Source organism: Patiria miniata, unplaced genomic scaffold (assembly GCF_015706575.1).
Source record: "Patiria miniata isolate m_02_andy unplaced genomic scaffold, ASM1570657v1 HiC_scaffold_29, whole genome shotgun sequence".
Taxonomy (NCBI): domain Eukaryota; kingdom Metazoa; phylum Echinodermata; class Asteroidea; order Valvatida; family Asterinidae; genus Patiria; species Patiria miniata.
Window position 1 is genome coordinate 2723961 of NW_024037068.1, and position 20944 is coordinate 2744904.

Genomic DNA, 20944 nt, shown 5'->3' on the forward strand with positions numbered 1-20944 from the left:
TAAATTGCAGTGTAAATCTGTTAAAATGTCTAAGAGAAATGGCCTTTTTTTTACAGGTAAAAAGAATATATGAATAAAACAACGCATTTTCTGTTAATTAAATTTCAATGCACGTATTTTAACATTTTTGTTTACAATTTATTACTATTTTTACAAATTGCGCTGTAAAAATGCAAAATGCCGTTAAAACACGGAAATTGTGCAGGAAATTGTGATTTTAACATCAAACAATCTGTTAAAAATAAATACAGTGCAGATCTGTTAAATTTTCTCTGTAAAATAACATATATTTTTTACAGTGATGCTGAAGGAAAAAAGGGGGTAGCCTACAGAAAAAGCCGAGCACAGTGTAGATCTAAGAGGTTTCATTTCTATTATTCTACCCAAAATATGTATAAGAAGGGCCAAATGAATCCGAAGCACGGTTTCAAATTCCAAGGAGTGAATGGAAGTCACAATGTTAGACTCTACCATAATTATTGCAAGCAGTTTCCTAGCAAGTAATTTAATTTAATTTAACTTTGTGGAAGGCTAGTACAGTAGTAATGTAATTTAGTGCCATACTTACAGTCCACTAGTTTTTTCACACGACACAACTTTTGTATGTTCCATGGCCTTGACATTTCTTTTGCCTTCGGCAAACTTTACGCTGGTTGTTGATCAGCCTTGGCTCCAGGGAAAGGTGCTCGAAGAGGACACACAATGAATTGTGGCACAAGTGACTTACATCGTACTCCCGGGGCAAATTGAAATTCTCGGTATGTGCGATGTAAGCCACTCGATGCACACTTTTCATTGTGCGTCTCTTCGAGCCAGGCATTCGGCATGAAATTTGCCCATATTTTGTTTTTCTGGAACCAGTCTTCGTGGACCCCGCCCACACTAAACATCCACTCCTGTTTGTTTTGACTCTTCTAGAAATTGCATATTTTATCCTTCCATACCATTGTTTCGTATCGTTGGCCTCCATTTTGACATTAAGAATTGCTTACCGGTCTATTCATTCATGCCATTGGCTGTAAGTTTCCATCCCTACCCTAGTACTGCAATGCCTCTCCCAGCCTCGTATTTACTTTAAATATGACAGTAATGCCCAGCGGTTTTTCAGCAAAGGGCGAAAATACTTTAATTAATTAATATTAATGAAATTACAGAGACCTGTTTTAGCCAGAAAAGGAAAATTTAACCAACGAAAAGAAACTATTCGAAGCACCTTAAGACTATGGTGAATGGAGCAGTGTTTACTCTTGTGTTTACATAACAATCCACACGAATGATATGTTGCATGAATTGTTTTTCAATAAAACACAGCCAAAAATAAGAACTTCAGAAAAATTTGTCAAGAAATTGTCTTTAAAAGTTTTTTGGTGTTTATTTCATTTTGTAATCAACAATTTTAGACAGCAATTGCCCCTTTTCAATCCCACTTTCATCACAACACGGACGCCGCCATTTTGAAACTATAGGTAGCAGACCAGTAAATAAACTTCCATAGACCCCAATGGTAATTGCTCCCACTTCAGAAATTCGGGAAAAATACTTACAACTCTCCAAGGTGTTCGAGACACACATCAAATTAAAGCTTATTTTATCACCTTTCATTTTCTTTTCAATTTTCGGGGGGTCAACTGATGACTTTTAGGAGAAATTTCCATCCGAAGATGATCACCCCTAAAAATAGTCCTGAAGCCCATCGCCATTTTGAAAAACGATGGCTACACTCCATTGCAAAATAGAGCGCTTTTAGGGTCCAAATTACACACAACTGCAAGCTCCCAGTCCTGTGCACGGCTTCCACCCATATTTTTTACAAACCCTCAAGTTCATGGCCCACAATACTCTCAAATACTGAAGATTTTGAGGGCATGCAAATCGTGATTTGGCTGGCGTAGGCAATTTGGGGCCTATTTACTGGTCTGCAACCCTCAGGGACTTTCCGGTACGTGCCGTCCGCGCCACGCCTGTGGAGAGGGCGCCCTCTTTCGAGCACCGCTCCACGCTAAGGGCGTGACGTCACATTATGAAGCTTTTAATTATTATTTTGCTCTTTCAATTTGCTCGCTCTAGTATCGGCTAATCATCGTGATTGATATGTTCTTTTTTTACAAAACACTTTTTTTGCTGTGATAAACTTGTACTTTAGTTAATTTCTTGTAAAACATTCATAACTATTGTTATAAAAGTCTGAATTTAATTGTGAAACAACCAAGTCTGTGTGAGGATTAAATTAAATTAATTTAGCTACTTTTTAGGTGTAGGTCCATTTTTATTGCAAGATCCCGCTAACATTTTAAATTTGATATGTTCAAGTCATCAATGTAATGTACACTCTTCCTTGCAAGATTCGCTATGCTAGTGACGGGCAAACATGTCTACGCTATTGTGGACATAGCTGGAAAGTGGATAATTCTTGTTATGAAATCTTCAAAACTACAATCTCATAATGGTATAAAAATGGTGACCAAAAGAACTTGTTTTTGTTTGAGACGTTTTCCAGTGACATGATTTTTGGGGTAAAATGATGCCTTTGAGCAAAACAAAACTAGGATTTTGGTAGTCCTGTGATCAATCTTGATTTTACATGCAAAATGTCAGCATAAGTGAGTTTTTGTTTCATGCTAATTTTGTTTTAAAAAGAAAAAAGAATATTGAATGATTAAGTATATTTTTGTCATCGGAGTGAAAACGTAACGTCCTTAATCTGTTTCGGAACTTCCCTAAAAATACAAATTGATACATCCGTTTTATCGAAGTAATATTGTGTAAAATGTCATTGGTGTAATTTAGGGTAAAGCTATAACATTAACACAACATGGTACTTGCAATATCATTTGATTCTTACAAAAAACTTAAAACAATTTTATCAATGCAAAGGGCCTAATGAAGTCAAAAACCTGTCTTTTAAAACATCCTGGACGGTCACCTTCACTGTTTATATCTCATTAAGTCGGCTAGCGCTATATTTACCATGTACGTGCTGCGCACTGAAGCCTAACATGGAACTGTGTCAATATAAATGTGTTTTATTTAGTGCTCTCAAATAGGTCTTAGGCTCTGTTCTTTACAACTGCAGGGAGTAACTAAAAATTCTGGAGGATCAGCTAGTAAAACAATTCGCTGTAGTGATATTAAAAAAAATAATAATGAAGAGCAGTATTCCACCCAGTTTTTCCACAAAACTGTTCTGTCAATTAAAAGACACAAATATTCCTCATAATACAATTATATTAAATATTCTAAAATTAAAAAAAAAACCTAAAACATTTTATAGATGTTTTCTTTTTTAATTGCCACTATGTTAAAATTAAAATGTGTGAGAAAAAAAAATCAAAATAAATTCAATTTGCTAGACATTTATTCAACGTCGTTCATTAATAAACAAAACTGATGTTATAATCACATGTATTATGTTGGATATAAATTGACTTCAAACCAGCATTTATCATAAATCAACAATATACATACTGGAACAACGTTAGGTGTAGGGTGAAGCATAGCTGTTGTTCCCCAACTTGTAGACAAATACCTACTCTTACCATGCAAGTTACGAATAGAAACAAAAACGCAGGGACAAAACAGGAACATAACAAACATGAGTAAAATAATTATTCATTAGACATTATAAGAGTTAAGCAATTGAGTTTTCATTCTTTTGGTGAATGTAGATTATGGTGAATGTAGTTAACGATGATTTAACTGAGTCACTCAGCCTATTCCAAAGGTCAATGCACCGGTGGACAAGGCCGTTTTTCAACATTGAAGTTCTACTGGAATAAACGTAAAGGTTTTGCTTTAGAACGCTTCTAGTACTGTAGGAATGAATATTCGATGTGAAAGTAAAGAAAATGTTGAAACAACATTGGAGTAAACTATTTGAATATTTATACACGAATTTACCTAAGGTTAGGTAATAAAGGTCATTAAATCGTAAAATCTCGAGGGCAGCAAATAAGGGAGTAGTGTGTTCACGATAACTGACGTTACATATAAGGTCAAATTCAGTGTTGCGCAAATCTCTGTTTCCAATACTAGAGTACTTATGAAAGATGAAAAAAAAATTATACAAATCTCACCTCACATTAAATAGTGTTAAATGCCACTACATTTTGATACCCTGCGAATCATCCAAAACACCAATGTCATATTTCAAATAATTGGTCTGTTCATTTTTAAACAGTGGAATTTTAGTTCATTCCTGACACTCTATATTCAATCAAAACGGAGTGGAATTGGACTTCTTGATAGCCGAGGACTCTATCTCTTGTAAATTGAGTGCAGCACTTTGACCTTAGAACCCCCTTTTTAACATTGATATTTATAACTGAAGGATACTTTTGAGGTAATTACTCTTCATTGAATAGAATAGCCTTAACCCTGATGACAACTTTTTAAAATTGTGTTTAGTTGACGTCATGCCCGAGGAGGATATTAGGAGAGAAGGCCCAGATGGCGACTCCATTACAGAGGAGAAAGGTATGTCACGGTACTAGGACAGGCCATGAGGGATCGCTGCATCAACACACAGGCATAGACACCACAAACAACAGTTAGATGCATAGATGGAATGAATGACTTTCACCATTAAATTCCGTATTAAAAGTTTGTATAAACTGTTTATCCCCAGCGGCAGAATATTATTTTGTACACTTTGTCTTCTGACTTGTTTGGTTGCTCGGGCTTTTCAAAATTTAATTTATCCAGGCTAAATGTAGTTTGGCACAATTATATTATTACGCTACATCTTCCTCGAAAGCATAGAATAGAACATTTCAAGATGTACTGTCCTAGTTTTTTCGTCATCACTGTGACGTCAGTCTCGCGTCGCAGATCTGACCTAAGTGGACGTCAATTTGTGGTCACCACTCCAGTGGGTATACGGCGTCTTCGGTTAGGAAGAAAGAAATCTGTTTTTTGTTTGCTAGTACACACGACTAGATAGCGACCGTAAAACGACATCTTTAAGACGTCGTGTGTCCCTATCTGGTGTCACGTCTTTCAGTATTGTACTTAGTTCAATGCCAGTGTAGCGCATACAATAACGATATTTTTTTAGGATCATATATAGGAAAGTGACCTTTTAACGTGCGAGGGATTAACCAATAATATAGCCTTTTACCAAGGCCATCGTGGCTTAACTTGCCCGAATTCAAAGCAGCGAAATCGCGAAGCGACTGGAGATGGAGACCGCACATGCGAGTGGCAAAGCTCGTGGCTTTGCCACTCGTGCACTATGATGCTGACTTAATCTTTGCTCCAGTCGCTTCGGGTCTTCGCAACTCCGCCGCTCTAAGCCACGATGGCCTGGGCGAAAGGTTACCAATAATAGGGAAACGGAGTCCGATTTTCATAGGAGTCGGATTTTTTTGGTAATCGCAAATATATAGGTGTTAAACAGGAGCACCGCCCAGGCAAAAGCTAAAACCTTAATTTTTTTTTATGATCCTCTTGTTTTCATAACATAACTCGGTATCAAGCGACTTTGTCTTGCTCCTTAAATATTATATTGCGACAATATAAAGTTTCGTGAACAGTATGGCGATTTGCTCTATTTTCAGGACCTGGATTGTTGTCTGTTTCGGCCTTGAGGAGCTCTCTCAGTAGGGCACGTCAAAGGGCAAAGCTCACAGAATCCGAGGTAATCGTCGTAGTATGTTGGATATAAAATGTTTACTATCGAGTGTCAATAGTCAGTGAAAAATATGAAAGAACATTATAAATTGTTGTAACTTTGAATGTTGGTACCCCTAAAATGCAATAAAATTCCTTTAAACAACCACAACTAAGCAATTGATGTCATCTAAATGATTACATTTAAACAAACTCTTCCTTTTATTTAAACAGATGTCTTTAAACAACCCCGTTATTTACACAACCACCTTGATACAGTGCCTGTCACTGAAACAGCCGTGTTTAAACAACCTCGGTCATGCACCTCGGTAAAACAGCGGTTGTATTTTTTAACAGATATTAAAAAGTGTTTTGAAGATTTGTTCAAGCGAGCAATGTCGCTAAATGATGACATAGAAGTACGACGACACTTCTGCTTCATTGTGCCAAACTCCAGTCTGGGCTGATCAAAGGGCAATTCAAACAAATTGTAGAACACACGACAATTTATTATCAAATGAAATATTTTCCAAACTGCATCATTGTTTCTGAGATAAAAAAATAATAGTTTAAAACAAAACAATGTACGACAACATGAATATCTCACTTTCAGTTTAACACAGGTCTTAATATACTGCGACTGCTTGGTTTTCAACAGCATTAACAAAACATGTTGGAACCATCTGCACCTTATTTCCAAAATTTGTATCTTGCTCAAAACAATCTCACTCGCACTATGATTCCATTGCATGGTAAAACTGTTCCAAAACATATTGTATTTTCCACATGTTTTTGGTTTAGTTTAGTTTGCTTTGCTTTGTATTAAATAGTTGCATAAACAGTTATGATTGGTGTGCCGTTGTCTTTGGTTTGCAGGTAGTAAGACACATAGTCATATTTGAATAAATACTGGGCGAGTAAATAAAAAAGAAAGAAACCCAAATGTCGGGAACATTGTTTCAGTAAAGTTCAGCATGTATCACCTCCAAAATCTAGGACACAAAAGCAAAATTTACATGCTTTCTTTTCGTTTAAAATCATTCAAATCACTTAAGCACTTTTCAGGTTTTGGTATTTTTAACACACCCACCGTTTTAAAGTTCTGTGAAACACCAAAAAAATGAGTGTTTTTTCAAAAAAACGAAAACAAATCACACAGATGTTTACCGAAAGAATGCCCCACCCCCTCCAACTTTTAACCAGCTTGTCCCTCGACACCTCATAATAAATAAACAAGAAATCACCTTCGCTGCATTTTACAGGCATGCCTGTATACGGAAACTAAGGTTAACGGAGAAAAAAATGACTTAGAAATGTTTGGGTTTTTTTTCATCGAAGCTTGAAACAGAATAATTGCATTAAAAAAAATGCAGATTCAGCATTTTTTGTAACTAAATCAGTTGATTTTTATTTGTGTGGCAAGGTTTTTGCCAGACCTATTCCTGTTATGATAGTGGAGGGTCTTTAAACATTGCCAGGACGTCATTTTTGGATCAGAGCTTGAATTCCCAACTAACTTTGTGTCGGTCTACATACATCTGTATTCTACATATGTGCAGTATAAGTCGTGCAGGTGTAAAGGCCTGACATCAGCTGGCAGGCATTATTAAGTTTTTTTCAATAATGTATTGAAAATGAAGATGATTATAGACAATCCATACAGGGCTTCGGTGCATTGACAATTATCTTGAACTTAACCCTAACAAAACTAAACAAATGGTGTTTGACTTGAGGCGCAAGAAGGCAAATAATCCCTTAACCTGATTCAGTTTATATCGCAGGGGTTAACATTGAGATTGTACAAAGTTACAAATACTTGGGAACAATCATTGACAGCAAGCTAGATTGGAGTGAACATTCCAGAGCTCTCACAGCAAAGGGAAATCAGAGGCTATATTTCCTACGTAAGCTACGTTCTTTTCGGGTCATTATGAGTCTGTTTTACACCTCGGTCATAGAAAGTGTCATCATTCACGACTGTGTAGTTTGGTATAATGGAGCAATGAAAAAGGACAAAGACAAACTGAAAAGGGTTGTGAAACAAGCATCAAAGATTCTGGAAATGGGAATAAATTTAGATGAAGTCTGCAGGGAGAGGGAACTAACTCAACCCATATTTCAAAATGCTAAGTAGTGGTAGGAGATTTCAGTCAGGAATGAGATCCGGAATGGGACCGTTCGAGAACCGGGCGAGCTCGGCCCGCCCAGTAAGCTGCTGCCCGCTTCGAACACTGTACCCGCCCGGTTACTCAAACGTGACGCTCGGTTGACTGCTGGAGTGGCCCTCTGGGTCACAACAATAGCTGCTATCAACGGATTAGCGGTTATTGTTCGAGGATTACAGCGCCCAACTCAGGTTGGGTTGGTGTGGAATTTTATTCTTTTCTATCTTCATAGAATACAAGTTACTTGTTTGAGAATAGAAGCGGGCGGGCTTGGGCCCCGATCGGTATGAAGTGGCCCACTTGGTAGCCCCGATCGGTATGAATACTGGGCACTCTTTTATTCAAGCGTGACGCTCGAGAAGCGGGTGGGAATGACCCACTCTGTAGCTCCCAATTGGTATCAATGCAAGTCCATATGCATCCGTGCAAGTCCATATACATTTGTATACATTTAAGGGGAAAAAACGTAACGCGTAACTAATTGAAACCCATATTCACTGATCATTCAAGCTTTTCAATAGGGCCTGCGAGGGCAATGGGTGACCAACAATAGCAGTCTGCGGGACGGATTACCGGCGGCGCGCCCTTTGATTTGCCGGGTCTTTGTTACCCGGCAGTGCGGATTATCGCCTTGCAAATTGCTTCTTTTGTTAGGTTCAGGAGAGGGCCCACCAGTCAGACTTGTACTTCGTTCTCTTAATCCGAGCTCGCCCACTTTGGAGCGGGCGGGGCTTAGCCCAGACCGTCTGGGAACTGGGCGGTAAGGGATCCCACGCCGGCAAGAACAAACCGGTATCTCAATTCATTTGTACCATTTTCCATACGTCTCCTCAATGATCAGCATTGATGCAACAAACATCTTTAACTACACGTATCTTATCATTATTCTCATTTCCAATGCAGTCAGGTTTTCATTTTGATACTGTTTTCCGGATATGTCATTTTGACTGATATGCTTAAATATCTATTTTCATAAGTAGTCGTAAGTATTATTTTAGTTATTTGCTTATTTAAATTTTCTGGATTATATTAATGAATTATCTATTATGTATTGCATGTGACTAAACAAATTTCCTGGAAGGACCAATAAATTGAAATCGAAATTGAAATTGAATTGAAATTGAAAGAAAATTCATTGGTTATGCCCGTTTCCCATCCAAGCGTGTAGAAAAAAAGACAGAAAAACATGTTTGTCTCAATAATTCACGAGAAATCGCGTAACAAAATAGTGCTGACTCAGCATGACTCAGCAGTTTCTGAAACGCTTGTCCCTTTTGACTCATGCCTCATTGTTTTATCTTTGCAGAGTGGCGAGGATCCAGATGTTGCAATCAAGAATACGGCTCAGCACGGGATTATTGAAGCTGGTGACAGCTTAATAATTGCATTGGCGGGCAAGATGCTGAAACCCTTGAGGCGCGGTGGGCATACTTGGCCTGCTGGCTGTTTACTACTCAATCAACCTAAATTATACAGCGAGCCAAGATGTCTTTCTGTTGTTTTTACAGACAAGAATCCTGAATGGCAATATTAATCCTCGGGACAAAACAGGCCCCTACAAACTGGCTACAAGCAAGTTCGATTCATTTTCCCATTAGTTGAAAGGGCTTACTTACTTCTATTATTTACTCTGATCCCAAATCTGCCTTTTTACCCAGTTTTATTTACTGCTGAGTATACAATAATCGGATTGGAATTTATAATTGAATTATGTTCCTTATAAGTGTAAAATTCTTACAAAGTATGTACATGTACAATGATGTTGAAGATTTGAAGCCCCAACACAGTGCAGTAGTTAGTTGCAAGTTTTTAAAACGGTGCTAAGTACTTGTCAAGTTGTCAGCAGCTAAGGCAAAATACAATGATGCCAAACAACTCAACATTTTCTGGTTGTAGTTTAGATTTTGACTTTTGAAATGTAATTTTTTCCTTTTGTATTTTGTTAAACGCATGCCCCCCCCCCCAAAGAAAAATGTATAACATTTTGCAGACAATTACCCAGCTGGGCCCCTTCTATTAAAGAAAGTAGTTCACAGTGTTTGGCAAACCATTTTACGTACTACCCGTCCCTTTGCTGCTACAGGACGTCAAGGACATCAAAGCCATCGTCACCAAGGAGGTAGCAGTCCACATGCCTATGTTCAAATGATGTCTGTACAGCACTTTTGTTGAAAATATACGAGTGGAGTGTCGAACCACGCCGGCAAATGACAATTTGTAAACTTCATATGACAGTCACAAATCATTTAATGTTCGGACTGCGACCCTTTCCTGGTCACATACATGTAGGGAGACGTCTATACGAGGCACCGTACAATTGGCACACAGCCAAGAAAAATGTATACAAACGCGCACTCAGTGCCGTGAACGCGCGAGTATCAGCCCATTTCTGCCTGCACACCAAAGTGCGAGTGTCGTGTGCATAGATTTGTGCTTAAAAACCAACATTTCAGTTTCACATGAGCGAAATTTGTATTTTCTTTACATTGTAATGTCACAATGCACGTTCTCTGCTACTGCTGGGCTTTGTGTTAGTATATTTCATGTTTACGAAAGGAGTGATTTTTGGGGTGAATTAGGCCTAGTTCACAACACAGCTGTACACTTCGGGGAACTTCGGGGAACTTCGGGGAACCTGATTAAAATATTAATACCAAGAATAATATGAACCCGGGAATGTTAGGAACCGGGGCAACTATTAGAAATACAAACTTTGTGATTATAATTTATCATTGGCAATGTTATTACAATTTATAGAGCTGGAAGTTGTATAAGTTCTATGTTTTTTGTAACACTCTGATTTTTGTAACGCTTGTTTTGTGAGTTTAGATTCAGATCCAGAACTATTGTAATTGATTTTGTGAACAAGTTCATGAGACAAAACATTGTTTGACATCTCTTTGTGTTTTGATTCTGTCTATTTGCCTTGACCTTGGCGTCAATAAATCTAATCATTTGAGCGGACCTCCTTAATGGCGTACCGCTACATACACAAATATTGATCATGTGGAGCTTAAATCCTGACGTGCGTCCGATCGACGGCACCGACCACATTTGGGAAACCAGCGACGTTGCAAAAACCATCTCTATGATTTTGGAGACTTCCTTTTTTTTGAGGGAAGGATACAATTCGTCCAAGGTTACGGGGTGTAAAGCTAGCGAAACTCTCCTCACTAGTCAGTGGACTCGTGTGTTCCTGACATTTTTGTACTCCGATATTTTGGCTCTCCAGCCCCATCACTGGTAATCACATCAACTGCCAAACTAGGTTTCTTTTATGTAACATGGTGCGCGGGGGTTTTGAAACTCGCGCCATAGGGCCTACCTGTACTATGGTGCTTTACGGACTTGTATATTAGCATGATATTTACCAACCTAAAGAAAAAGAGCTCGAATTACGTTCTACGTCATGTGCCCGGACTCCAAACCATTCCCAAACCATTCCAAATTTTGCTTTTGCCAAACCAGAGATGTGGCCCGTTGAACACAAACACTCAAAAATCAATTTATGATTAGACTAAACATTGCTTTCACATTTCTTAAGTTAAGCAAGTACCCGTACTCTCTTTGTGTGCACAAAGGATTCCAATAATGTTCAAATACTGAAGGGAGTAAAAAGATAACAATTTCAACAAATTCCAATCATTGATCAGTTTGTACAAGTATTAAAAAGCCCAAATCGTCATCATGACGTCGCCATAGGTAACGTGACGTCTTCTTAGATGTAATCGAAAGCAGACCAAAGGCCTACAATTCTTTTTAGGAAGCAGCGTTTTTTCTATAAATCCAGAAGTTGAATATGAAAGTTTACAAACACAGTGGTAATATTGACAAATGCCTTAATTTAGGTATCAGAGGTGTCCTTTACAAATTTATACTTCCAGTTCTTATATTCTGCTTTTTTTGTTCAAATTGTCTCACTCGCTCCATTGGGCGGGATCATACATCAAGCTTGGATCATATTGAACAAACACTAGTTCACTCTTGGATACTACATAACTTCCACTTGAAAATTATTATAATTCTAATCTTGTTAATATGCCGATTGATGATGCAGGATGCCACATCACTCAGAGTGCCTAATGCCCCATCAACTGCTGGCGTAGATGTCCTGCAGTGTCGCTTCCCATGAGGGTACTTCTCATATCAGAAACCAAATTTTAAGCCAAGACTGAAGTAATAACATTTGTCGAGCACAATTTGGATATCTCGCGCAACGCAAGTTTAGATTTGTGCCTGCTCGTTTCAAACTTGCGCAAAATGTTCTGAAACACGTCCTTCAATAAGGAAGGGAATCCCCACTGATTTCTCCTAAAATGCTCACGTTTTTACTTCACCAAAAAGTATTTATTCTCTTTGTACCTTCGGAAACATTGTCTAAACGTATCATTACCGAACTCCATCGGGTATTTGAGAAGAACTTGCACTTGCACGTACATTTCGGGCAACGTTTTGTCACTCAACCTCAAAGTCCAAATGGCAAATTCCATGTCTGACGGCCACCGTGTCGCAATCAGGTCACAGCTGGCTAGACGAACGATGCCACCGTCCAGTTTTTTTGACTGGGTACTCGATGACAATGTGCATTGCGGTCTGATCAGCGGTTGAGTCTCGATAGTCCGAAGTACAATTGGCACGAAGTCCCATTAGTCCCAAGTCCCATTGGTCCGATAAAACACAATACTGTGTAGTTCCACTGGTTCAGGTTGACTAACCCTAACCCTACGGACCAATGGGCCGTCGGATCAATGGTACTTCGCACTACAGAAACGCATTTGCATGTTGGCAATCCAAACTTGCGTCGACGGCAGGGCCAAAGAAATTGTGACCGTCCTGCATTTGAACGTAAAACAGTGGTCTGCTTACCATCGCCGCCTTAACTGACTTTGAAACGGGTTAATATTATTTCGTATACGAAAAGTATTGTCAGAAGTGCGAATGTACAATAAGGTCTGAATTTAAATGATACAATTACTCACGTGGTTGTAATTGTTAATGCAGTGAAATAAGGGTTTACCATTTGTTGAAAATCACATTGCAAAATACATTTAAGTGAACTTCATGATGCAACTCTATCCTCAGTCGTATTCCCAGCATGAAACTTCCTGGGGATTTGTTAAACTGACACAGGGCCAGATGCTTGAGTTGCCAAATGTGATGGAAAGTGACAGGTGTGTAGAAGCTCCCCGGCTATAACATTATGCCACATATCCAAGCAAAAAAACCGTTTATAAACAACTTGTTACAGAAAGTTTTTAATCAGGTATTTGATGCATTTTGTTTGCTTTTTTTACAGTCAAAATTTTGAAACTTACAGTTTGACGGGAGTTTTAGGCGGTTTGTTTAGTAGGTCATTGTTTTAGGGCAGCCTTTTGGTTTTATAATTACGTAGGTCATATCTTTAGAAGCTTTATGTCTTTCTCTGTCTTTCTTCGAAACAATGGAGAACTTTTTGAAGATGTTCGATGTAATTGCGGCACTTCTCCTCAGTGACCAAGTTAATCCAGAATTCTCGTATGCCACTCGTGAGCTGGTCTATTTTTTGTTAATGGTTTTTCCTTCTTCCTGAGATGACCTTTTAGTTCCGCCCAAAGACATTCGATCGGATTCATGTCGGTTGATTCGGCGGGCGTGCGAAACCAATGAATGTTGATTTCGCGCATGAGCTGTTTTAGGAACCCACCAGTATGTATAGGGCAGTTGTCCTGCTGAAACCTTAGGCTTAGTGTCCATGATAACCTTCAAAAAGGCAATGCCAGTTGGACCTTTCTTGGTAATATTCCCCCCCCCCCCGCGAACGTGGACCTTAAGGGGTCGTTTGGCTTCCCTTTTGACTCCGCCGGTCAATCTTTTTCCCTAAAGCGCCGCTGGATTTCAATGGAGGTAACGTCGTCAAACGTTTCATTTACGTATTTGCATGCACTGCAGGCAAAGTTCCGAACGAATTAGTTAGTTCGCAAGCCCGCTTACAAAATTTTTCAAACCCACAAAAGTTTCTTCGGGGTGCGACGTATTGTGGATTCCGGAAGCAGCACGACCGTTTCGTTGCTAATGCTTCGTTGTAAGTCTATTGCATTTAGGTCGTTTGCTCACTTATGAGCAGAGTGCGTGCCATGCATTGCAATAGTAAATGGAACTTGAGTGTTACTTCGTGAAAAAGAAAATTGTCACTTTTGTGCAAAAGTTGCCATGGATACCTACCGTAATTATTAAAGTAAAGCTCTTGAAGCTTTGAAATTTCGTGCAATGGCAGGCCTTGATGAATACTGTTTAAAAATAAAACAAAACTGAAAATCGAAAAACAAAATTATGGTTTAACATGGTAGAGTGTTACTTCGTGGTGTCAGTGACGAAACGTGCATAAATTATACAGAATCCCAAAATTGCTCACTTTCACACGATGTGAATGAATGTAAACAAACCCTAAGTTCATTGAAGAAAATGTAGTGATGTCACATATATGAATATTCATTAGCCAGTCACTAACTTGCAAGACTAAATCGTTCAGAAAAGTCATCACAACTTTCCTAACTTCCACAGTTGCTTCAAACCAGACAACTTTACATCTACAGAAGCTAGATAAATATTTATCTCAACCTTCTACAAATATGAATAACTTTTTAGAAGTCTCAGTCTTCCAGAAATATTGTTTAGAACTTTAAGCCAATCACAAAAGGTTTAACCGCCGCTCAAATGGCACCCATGTTGGATTTTACCACCACGTTTTTTATAGCACAGTTGACATGCGTAAAAAAAAACACGTGAGTGCACACACACAATTTCGGCAGGAAAATGCTTGAAATAACTTGGCAATAAGGCCTAAAAGACAAAAGGAATTTATTAGACGAAAATGTCGTGTCTTTAGAAGAATAAATGTAAGTTTTACAGCGATAAAAAGTTCAGAAATGTGAGATTAAGGGGCATTTTCGTCACACAGCGTCTCCTTAAGCGTTTGCTGTCGCTAGCAAATTTAAATTTTTGGGCAATGCTAAGATTACATGGAAAATTGAAATCTCTAGAATACAGTAGTACTTCAACTAGTACATTCTAGTATTCAAGGTACTTCGGCTAACTTCGTTAACCTACAGGCTTGACCACTGCTATTCATACTTACCCTGTTAATGGCATTTTTATCTAAGAATTTAGCTATTACAAACTTCTGCTTAATTTCCTGCGGCTCATCCTCGTCAGTCATGTCATCGGAGGATGCCAGGCCGGAGGTAGAACTCTCATGGCTCTGAAAGATTTCTCTTAAATCTTTTGGCTTTCCCCGTGTTGAGGGCCGTCTACGTCTAGGAGGGGATGACTCCAGTTTCTCAAGGGTCTCCTCTACATCGGAGGCATCACTGAAATGGTGGCCCCCATTGCCTGCTCCTCCGTGGGAGTTACCACATCGATGGCTGTGTCCTCGATTATTGCAGGGGGGGGGGGGCTGGCTCATTGGGGTGCTGACCGGCTACTGGGGTGTTGGCAGCAGGCAGGGTGCAGGATGGTGTTGGGGCATGGTGGTTGCTGTCAATCTTCTCCACCAAGGAGTTGACGGATCCCGCTTCACGGGCTCTGCTAGGGTGGGCCGTCTGGTAATGCCGCCGGAGGTGGTATCGTTGCTAATACCACTGAGGGAACTGGCAACATTTAGATTTCTCCCGGTAGGTCAGGTGGGTGGTGATGCGAGTCTATTGAAATTTGAGCGTTGCCAAAACTTCAGACCACATGTCTCACAGCGGACAATACTCCTGTTCTCAATTACCTCCTAAAGATCTGCAAGATCCATTTTTCTGATTGAATAAAAAAAAACACCAACAATTTTGTTTAGTTTTCACATGCTAATATTACATGTCAAATTCCCCATATCGCATTGGTTTCTTTCTTTCTTTGGGTTTCTCCTCTTAAGTTCCACTGATTTTCCTTTGTTTCTTTTAGTGTTTGCTCTAACAGGTGGCCCTTGATATGGCTTAAGTCTGTCTGCATGGATAACAACAAACTTGCCATGTCTTCCCTTGCGAATAGTAAAACACTACGTCAGTGAGCGGAGCTACCACCTTGTATGGTCCTTCCCAAGGGAGGACTAATTTGGGGCTTTTCCTTTCTTTCCCTATGGATTTTGGAGCCATACATATGACCCTACAGTAATCCTACCATCCTTGGTTGTCCTATTATAATTCTTCTTCTGATGCTCTGCAGCCTGTCTCAACCATGTCCTTGCCCTATAGTGGGCTATACCCAAACGGTCTTGTAATTCCTCAGCATAATTACTACCCTCAGGAGTGATTTCTTCCTCTGGCGAATCTAATGGTAATTCTACATTCCGTGTCCGACTCCTGCACTGAACTACGATAAGCTAACATTGCACAAGGCAATCCGTTTTTTCTATAAGGTTCTACACTGTTAAAAAAAATCTCTGTTCATTAACAGTGCATTCTATTTTACATAATTGTAAAATATACAATTCTGGAGCAAGGTATCGTCTAAACCTTTCCACTTATCTTGCGAAGCAAAGACCAGGTATCGTTTAAACCTGTCTTCCTTCAAGAAAAATTTACTAAGGCCCAAGGCCTTTCTCAAAATACTAAATAGGCCTCAGGCCTTTCTCAAAATACGCCCGGGAAAAAATAAATGTCAGCTTAATTCCAACAAAATCACCACTCAAAAACTCAGAAGTTCTTTAAAATAACTTAATAAAAAATTACTTTGACTCTACTGTCTGCGTCTAACTCAATGCGGCTCCCCAGTACACAGTCAATGCACCAGTAGCTCCCCAGCGCACAGTCAATGTAGGGCTCTAAGAAATATATAGATTAGCCTTGCTCCACAATACACAAATGAATGAGGCAGCAATGCAGATCAATCCTAAATTCTCTTTATCCTGGCTCCTTAAAACACAAGGGATGCAAAGCTCCCCAGTGCACAAGTCAATAATGCGGTGGACCGGATAAATCTGAAGTATTTTATCCTTGCTCCCCACTACACAAATGATGATGCAGTGGTCCAGATAAATCTAGTAAATTATTTATCCTGGCTCTACACTACATAAGTGATGAAGTCAATCAATTTGGCTTGGCTCCCTAGTATTTGGTTCACTTACATCAAATAGCTCAGACTAGCTAGCTCCCCAAAGCACAATTAATTGCGTCGGAATTCAGCAGCACAATATATTTGCAACACCAACATCAACCAAATTCAAAACCAAATAACTTAATTAGCAACAATTCTGCCCTTTTTGTACCCTACGGGCTACGCGCCCAGCGCGAAGTCAAAAGTACGCGCTAGTAAATAGGCAACGCCCATATTTGTAAAAAGTTACAGTAAAATAATTCAAAAAGCGATAACTTCTCATAAATTTCTCCAAAATTATACAGCAACATATCACACAAAATTGCTGAAATCAATCTTAAAGACATTCCTTACAGTAAATCTGCTCTAAAAATGTGAACAAATTATACATTATCCCCAACATGCTCACTTCACACGGTGTGAATGAATGTAAACAAACCCCAAGTTTATTGAAGAAAATGCAGTGATGTCAAACATATATCGAAAATCTTGCCGTCTCCTGGACCTGGCGCACTGTTATTCCGAAGTCAAGGTGATGAAGAAAATCACCCATTGTCTTTCTTGCCGTGTTATCAGTGCGAGCTTGCTGTCTCATCCATGAAACTTCTGCGCCGGATGCAGACTTGGGGACGCCTTCCCCCGCATGGTTAAAGAGGCGGCGATCAGTGCTCGAGCTCTCTTGAGAACTTAGGGGTGGGAACGGGGGTTTCTCCGGCCGTGCTGGGGATCCTCTTCATTTGCGTGGTCGTCTTCGGTGGTACCTTCGGGGACGGGGCCTGCGCCTGCTTCCGATGCGGGGACGGGTGAAGCTAATGATCGAAGCCGATTGTAGAGGCGGCTGCGTGTTGGCTGGGACTGGTGAAGTCCATCTCGGTCACTACAATAATCCATTCCTCCATGGACTTGGACGGGCTAAGTGGAGTTGGAGGGGGCCGAAAATCTTCCATTGCTGGCGAAGTAGCCATCGGCGGGCTCACCTTTGGTGTGTTCAGTGTCTCGAGCAGCTGGTCCACTTCTGTAATTTCCAACTACTTCGCCAAAATCTTGGGTGTCACTGGTCGCATCGCTATTGGGGATGGGTGAAGTTTAAGCATCACCCGCTACTGCATAATTATGCTCGACATGCTCGACTGTTTTTTTCTCTCTTTTCTCCTCGTTGTGGGGTGTCTTTGGACAACACAGTGCACTTGTTGCAACGTTGCTCCGTCGGCCTCTAATTCGTTTGTCACGAATCGTCTACAGTAGGAACACAGGCCAAGAAAATTCTTAACTTCAGTTACATTCCTCGGTGTCCGCCATTTTCGAACCGCGTCTATTTTCGTCTTGTCAGTGGCGATTCCTTGAAGAAACTTTATGACCCAAAAATTGACACTTTTCGCTGAAGAAACAACACTCCTTGGGGCTCAGCTTCAGCCCAGCTGTCGTTAATCGAACCAGCACTTCTACTAATCTTTCGAGCGCCTGCTTGAAACTTCCGGTACAATGTTTCTAGCCTGTTCACTGCTTACTAAGCAGTGAACAGGCTAGAAACATTGTGAAATCTCCGCTATTTAGCGGATTTCCGCTTTTTTGTTCAGCGTGCCACATTTTGTTTTCCGCTTTTTTTCTTCCGATGGTCCAGATTTTCCTCCGCTTTTCCCCCCGCGCGTAAGCATTGATTTTATTTCCGTTTATTTTATTTTCCGCCGCCGACGCGTCGCCGAACGCACGCGATCAGCTCTCTATCACGTAGCTCTGTGGTGCGTGCAAGCGAGTATTCAATGTACATGTACAATGTACAGTACACGTACGTGTGTACTTTACTATGCGATGTGCACGCATTTTTCAGCTCGAAGCCGCCGGTACTAAGCCGCGTGTGTACAATGTATTGTACACAACATGTAAACAGCATCCGGGGAACCAACAGTCATTGCGCTGTGATTGGCTGCAGATAAATATGAATATTCACACATGCGCCATGAAGCACGTTGGGACTCTTTGCGGCCGTTCAGGTGTCTATGCATGTAGTGACACGCAATGATCTCCACAATAACTCGCTGTAAACTTCGTCTTGTTGCAAATATAAAGCCTTGAAATAAGACTAGTAACTTGTCGCCGTGCCGGTAGAGGGCACCATGCGGGGCAAAGTTCATGTGTGCATTTCATTGCATGCATGCATCCTGCATGCTGATACATGTACATACGTTAGTGTGTCGTTTCGGATGATTCGAACGTGTTTTGACGACATTAATTCCGCAAGATGTCGGTGCAACACAAATGTGTTATTATCCAAAGAGGTTCGGAGTTTGACACGGACATCGACAAGACCGATCCTCAGGTTACGAATCCGTGGAAATGGATTTGGATGGAACACGTGGTAAATGGGCAGAAATTAGGCGACTCGATTAGAAAAATCCAGAAGCCAGGACACGCGATGTGTATCATCTGCAGTAAGGAGTTAAAATATGGAAAACGTGGTCGATTTTCCCTCGTACAGCATGTGCAAAACCCTTCCCATCTATCCATCGTGAACATGAGGAAGAGCAACACTGTACTTCCAGGTAACATACATGTACATTGTACTTGTAGGCCTATGTGTATAAACCAGAATCTTCATGATTTATTTGACATTTAAAACACCAGTTCTCAGTAGGCCCCTACACATAATTTACATGCTTTTAGACATGCTGCAGGACTTTTTAGTCAGGGGTGAGATTTGTCAGATTTTTCATGATTTCATGATTATTAACCTTTACAAGTCTGTAAAACAATATGATTGGGTATTTTAAGGGGTGTCTTTAGGCAAATACAAATATATCCCATACTCCCATAGACAATGATAGGGGAAAAAATGTTGCAACCTGACGCCACTTCAGCGGTTGTGTACAACAAAGTCTATGTTGTGGATCTTTCATTTTTCCCCAACCTCACCCCTGAATTTAGTTAGTGCAGGTGCATGGAGTTTCAATTGGTCTGAAGCCATTTTCAACTAATATTTTTTTCCATCCTGAACTTATGTTAGCCATTTGTTATTTGTTGCTCATTTTTTGGTCCTTTTATTTATTAATTATTACAGGTCAGAAACAGCCAGAATCAAGCACAGACACTACTTATGGCATTCATCCAATGTTAAAAAAGGCAGCAGAAAATCCCAAAAGTAGCATACCTGAACCACGAGTGTCACTGATAGACAGAGTATCCACTGCAGAAGCAACTGTCCTAGCCTTTGCTGCTGAGAAATCATTGCCGTATGCAGTTGTTCCTGATCTCGTTTCCCTAAGTAAGTCTCTGGCCAAGGATAAGCAGGCTTTAGATGGAATCTCAATGGACCGTACGTCAGCCTCATATAAAATGACTTACGGACTGGGCAAAACCTTCCAAGAAGAATGTGTTGAAGATCTACAGACTTCATTCTTTTCCTTGAACATCGATGAATGCACAAGTGAAACAAACCTTCGCGTTGTGTCGGTATTAGTTTGTTACTATTCCGATAAAGATCAGAAAGTTGTAATCAAACACCTGTCGTCATTTGCAGTAACAAAGGTTGACAGCAAGACTCTGTATCAAGAACTTGTGAGATTGTTTGAAGAACTAAGACTGCCTTGGAAGAACCTGGTTTCCATACTGATGGATAGTTGTAATGTGATGCGTGGATCCAAAGGGGGACTAGAAACATTGATCAGAAAGAAAAAACATGCTCGATGTGGATGGTGACTCATGTCACCATGCACACAATGCCGCAAAATATTTCTGTGCGCCATTCGAGAAATATGTGGAAGGATTGTTGACAAGTTTGTTCAATGACTTTAAATGGTCTGCGTATAAGAAGGAAGTGCTAACTATGGTATGTGACACACTTGGTATCAAAGGTACATCACCTGAAAACTATGTGAGCCATAGATGGTTATCAGTATATGACGTAAGTGTGGATACAGTACGTATGTGGGATGCATACATTGTCTTTTACTCCGCATTCCTATCCGACGATGACCGTGTCACCTACCACTCATGTGTTCTTGACATATACAAGAAGTACAATGTTGGCAAGAAGAATCAACAAGCAATAAAAGAACTGCAAAACCAAATGCGACCAAAGATGAAGACAATGACCAAAGAGGGTGTGGAAAGAACAAACAGAA

The 20944-nt window shown here is 40.0% G+C and overlaps 1 protein-coding gene across 1 annotated transcript; it reads left to right on the plus strand.

The window, feature by feature from the left end:
• The first annotated feature begins 19023 nt into the window (after window positions 1-19023).
• On the plus strand, window positions 19024-20519 carry LOC119735864. Its single transcript, XM_038209803.1, has 2 exons — window positions 19024-19366; window positions 19882-20519. The coding sequence occupies exons 1-2, from the start codon at window positions 19066-19068 to the stop codon at window positions 20517-20519; spliced, it is 939 nt and encodes a 312-aa protein (XP_038065731.1). The 5' UTR covers window positions 19024-19065.
• Window positions 20520-20944: the final 425 nt, after the last annotated feature.

Coding starts and splice junctions, on each gene's coding strand:
- LOC119735864 (XM_038209803.1), top strand. CDS start 19,066: ATGTCGGTGCAACACAAATGTGTTATTATCCAAAGAGGTTCGGAGTTT. Junction 19,367..19,881: donor GAGCAACACTGTACTTCCAG/GTAACATACATG, acceptor TAATTATTACAG/GTCAGAAACAGCCAGAATCA.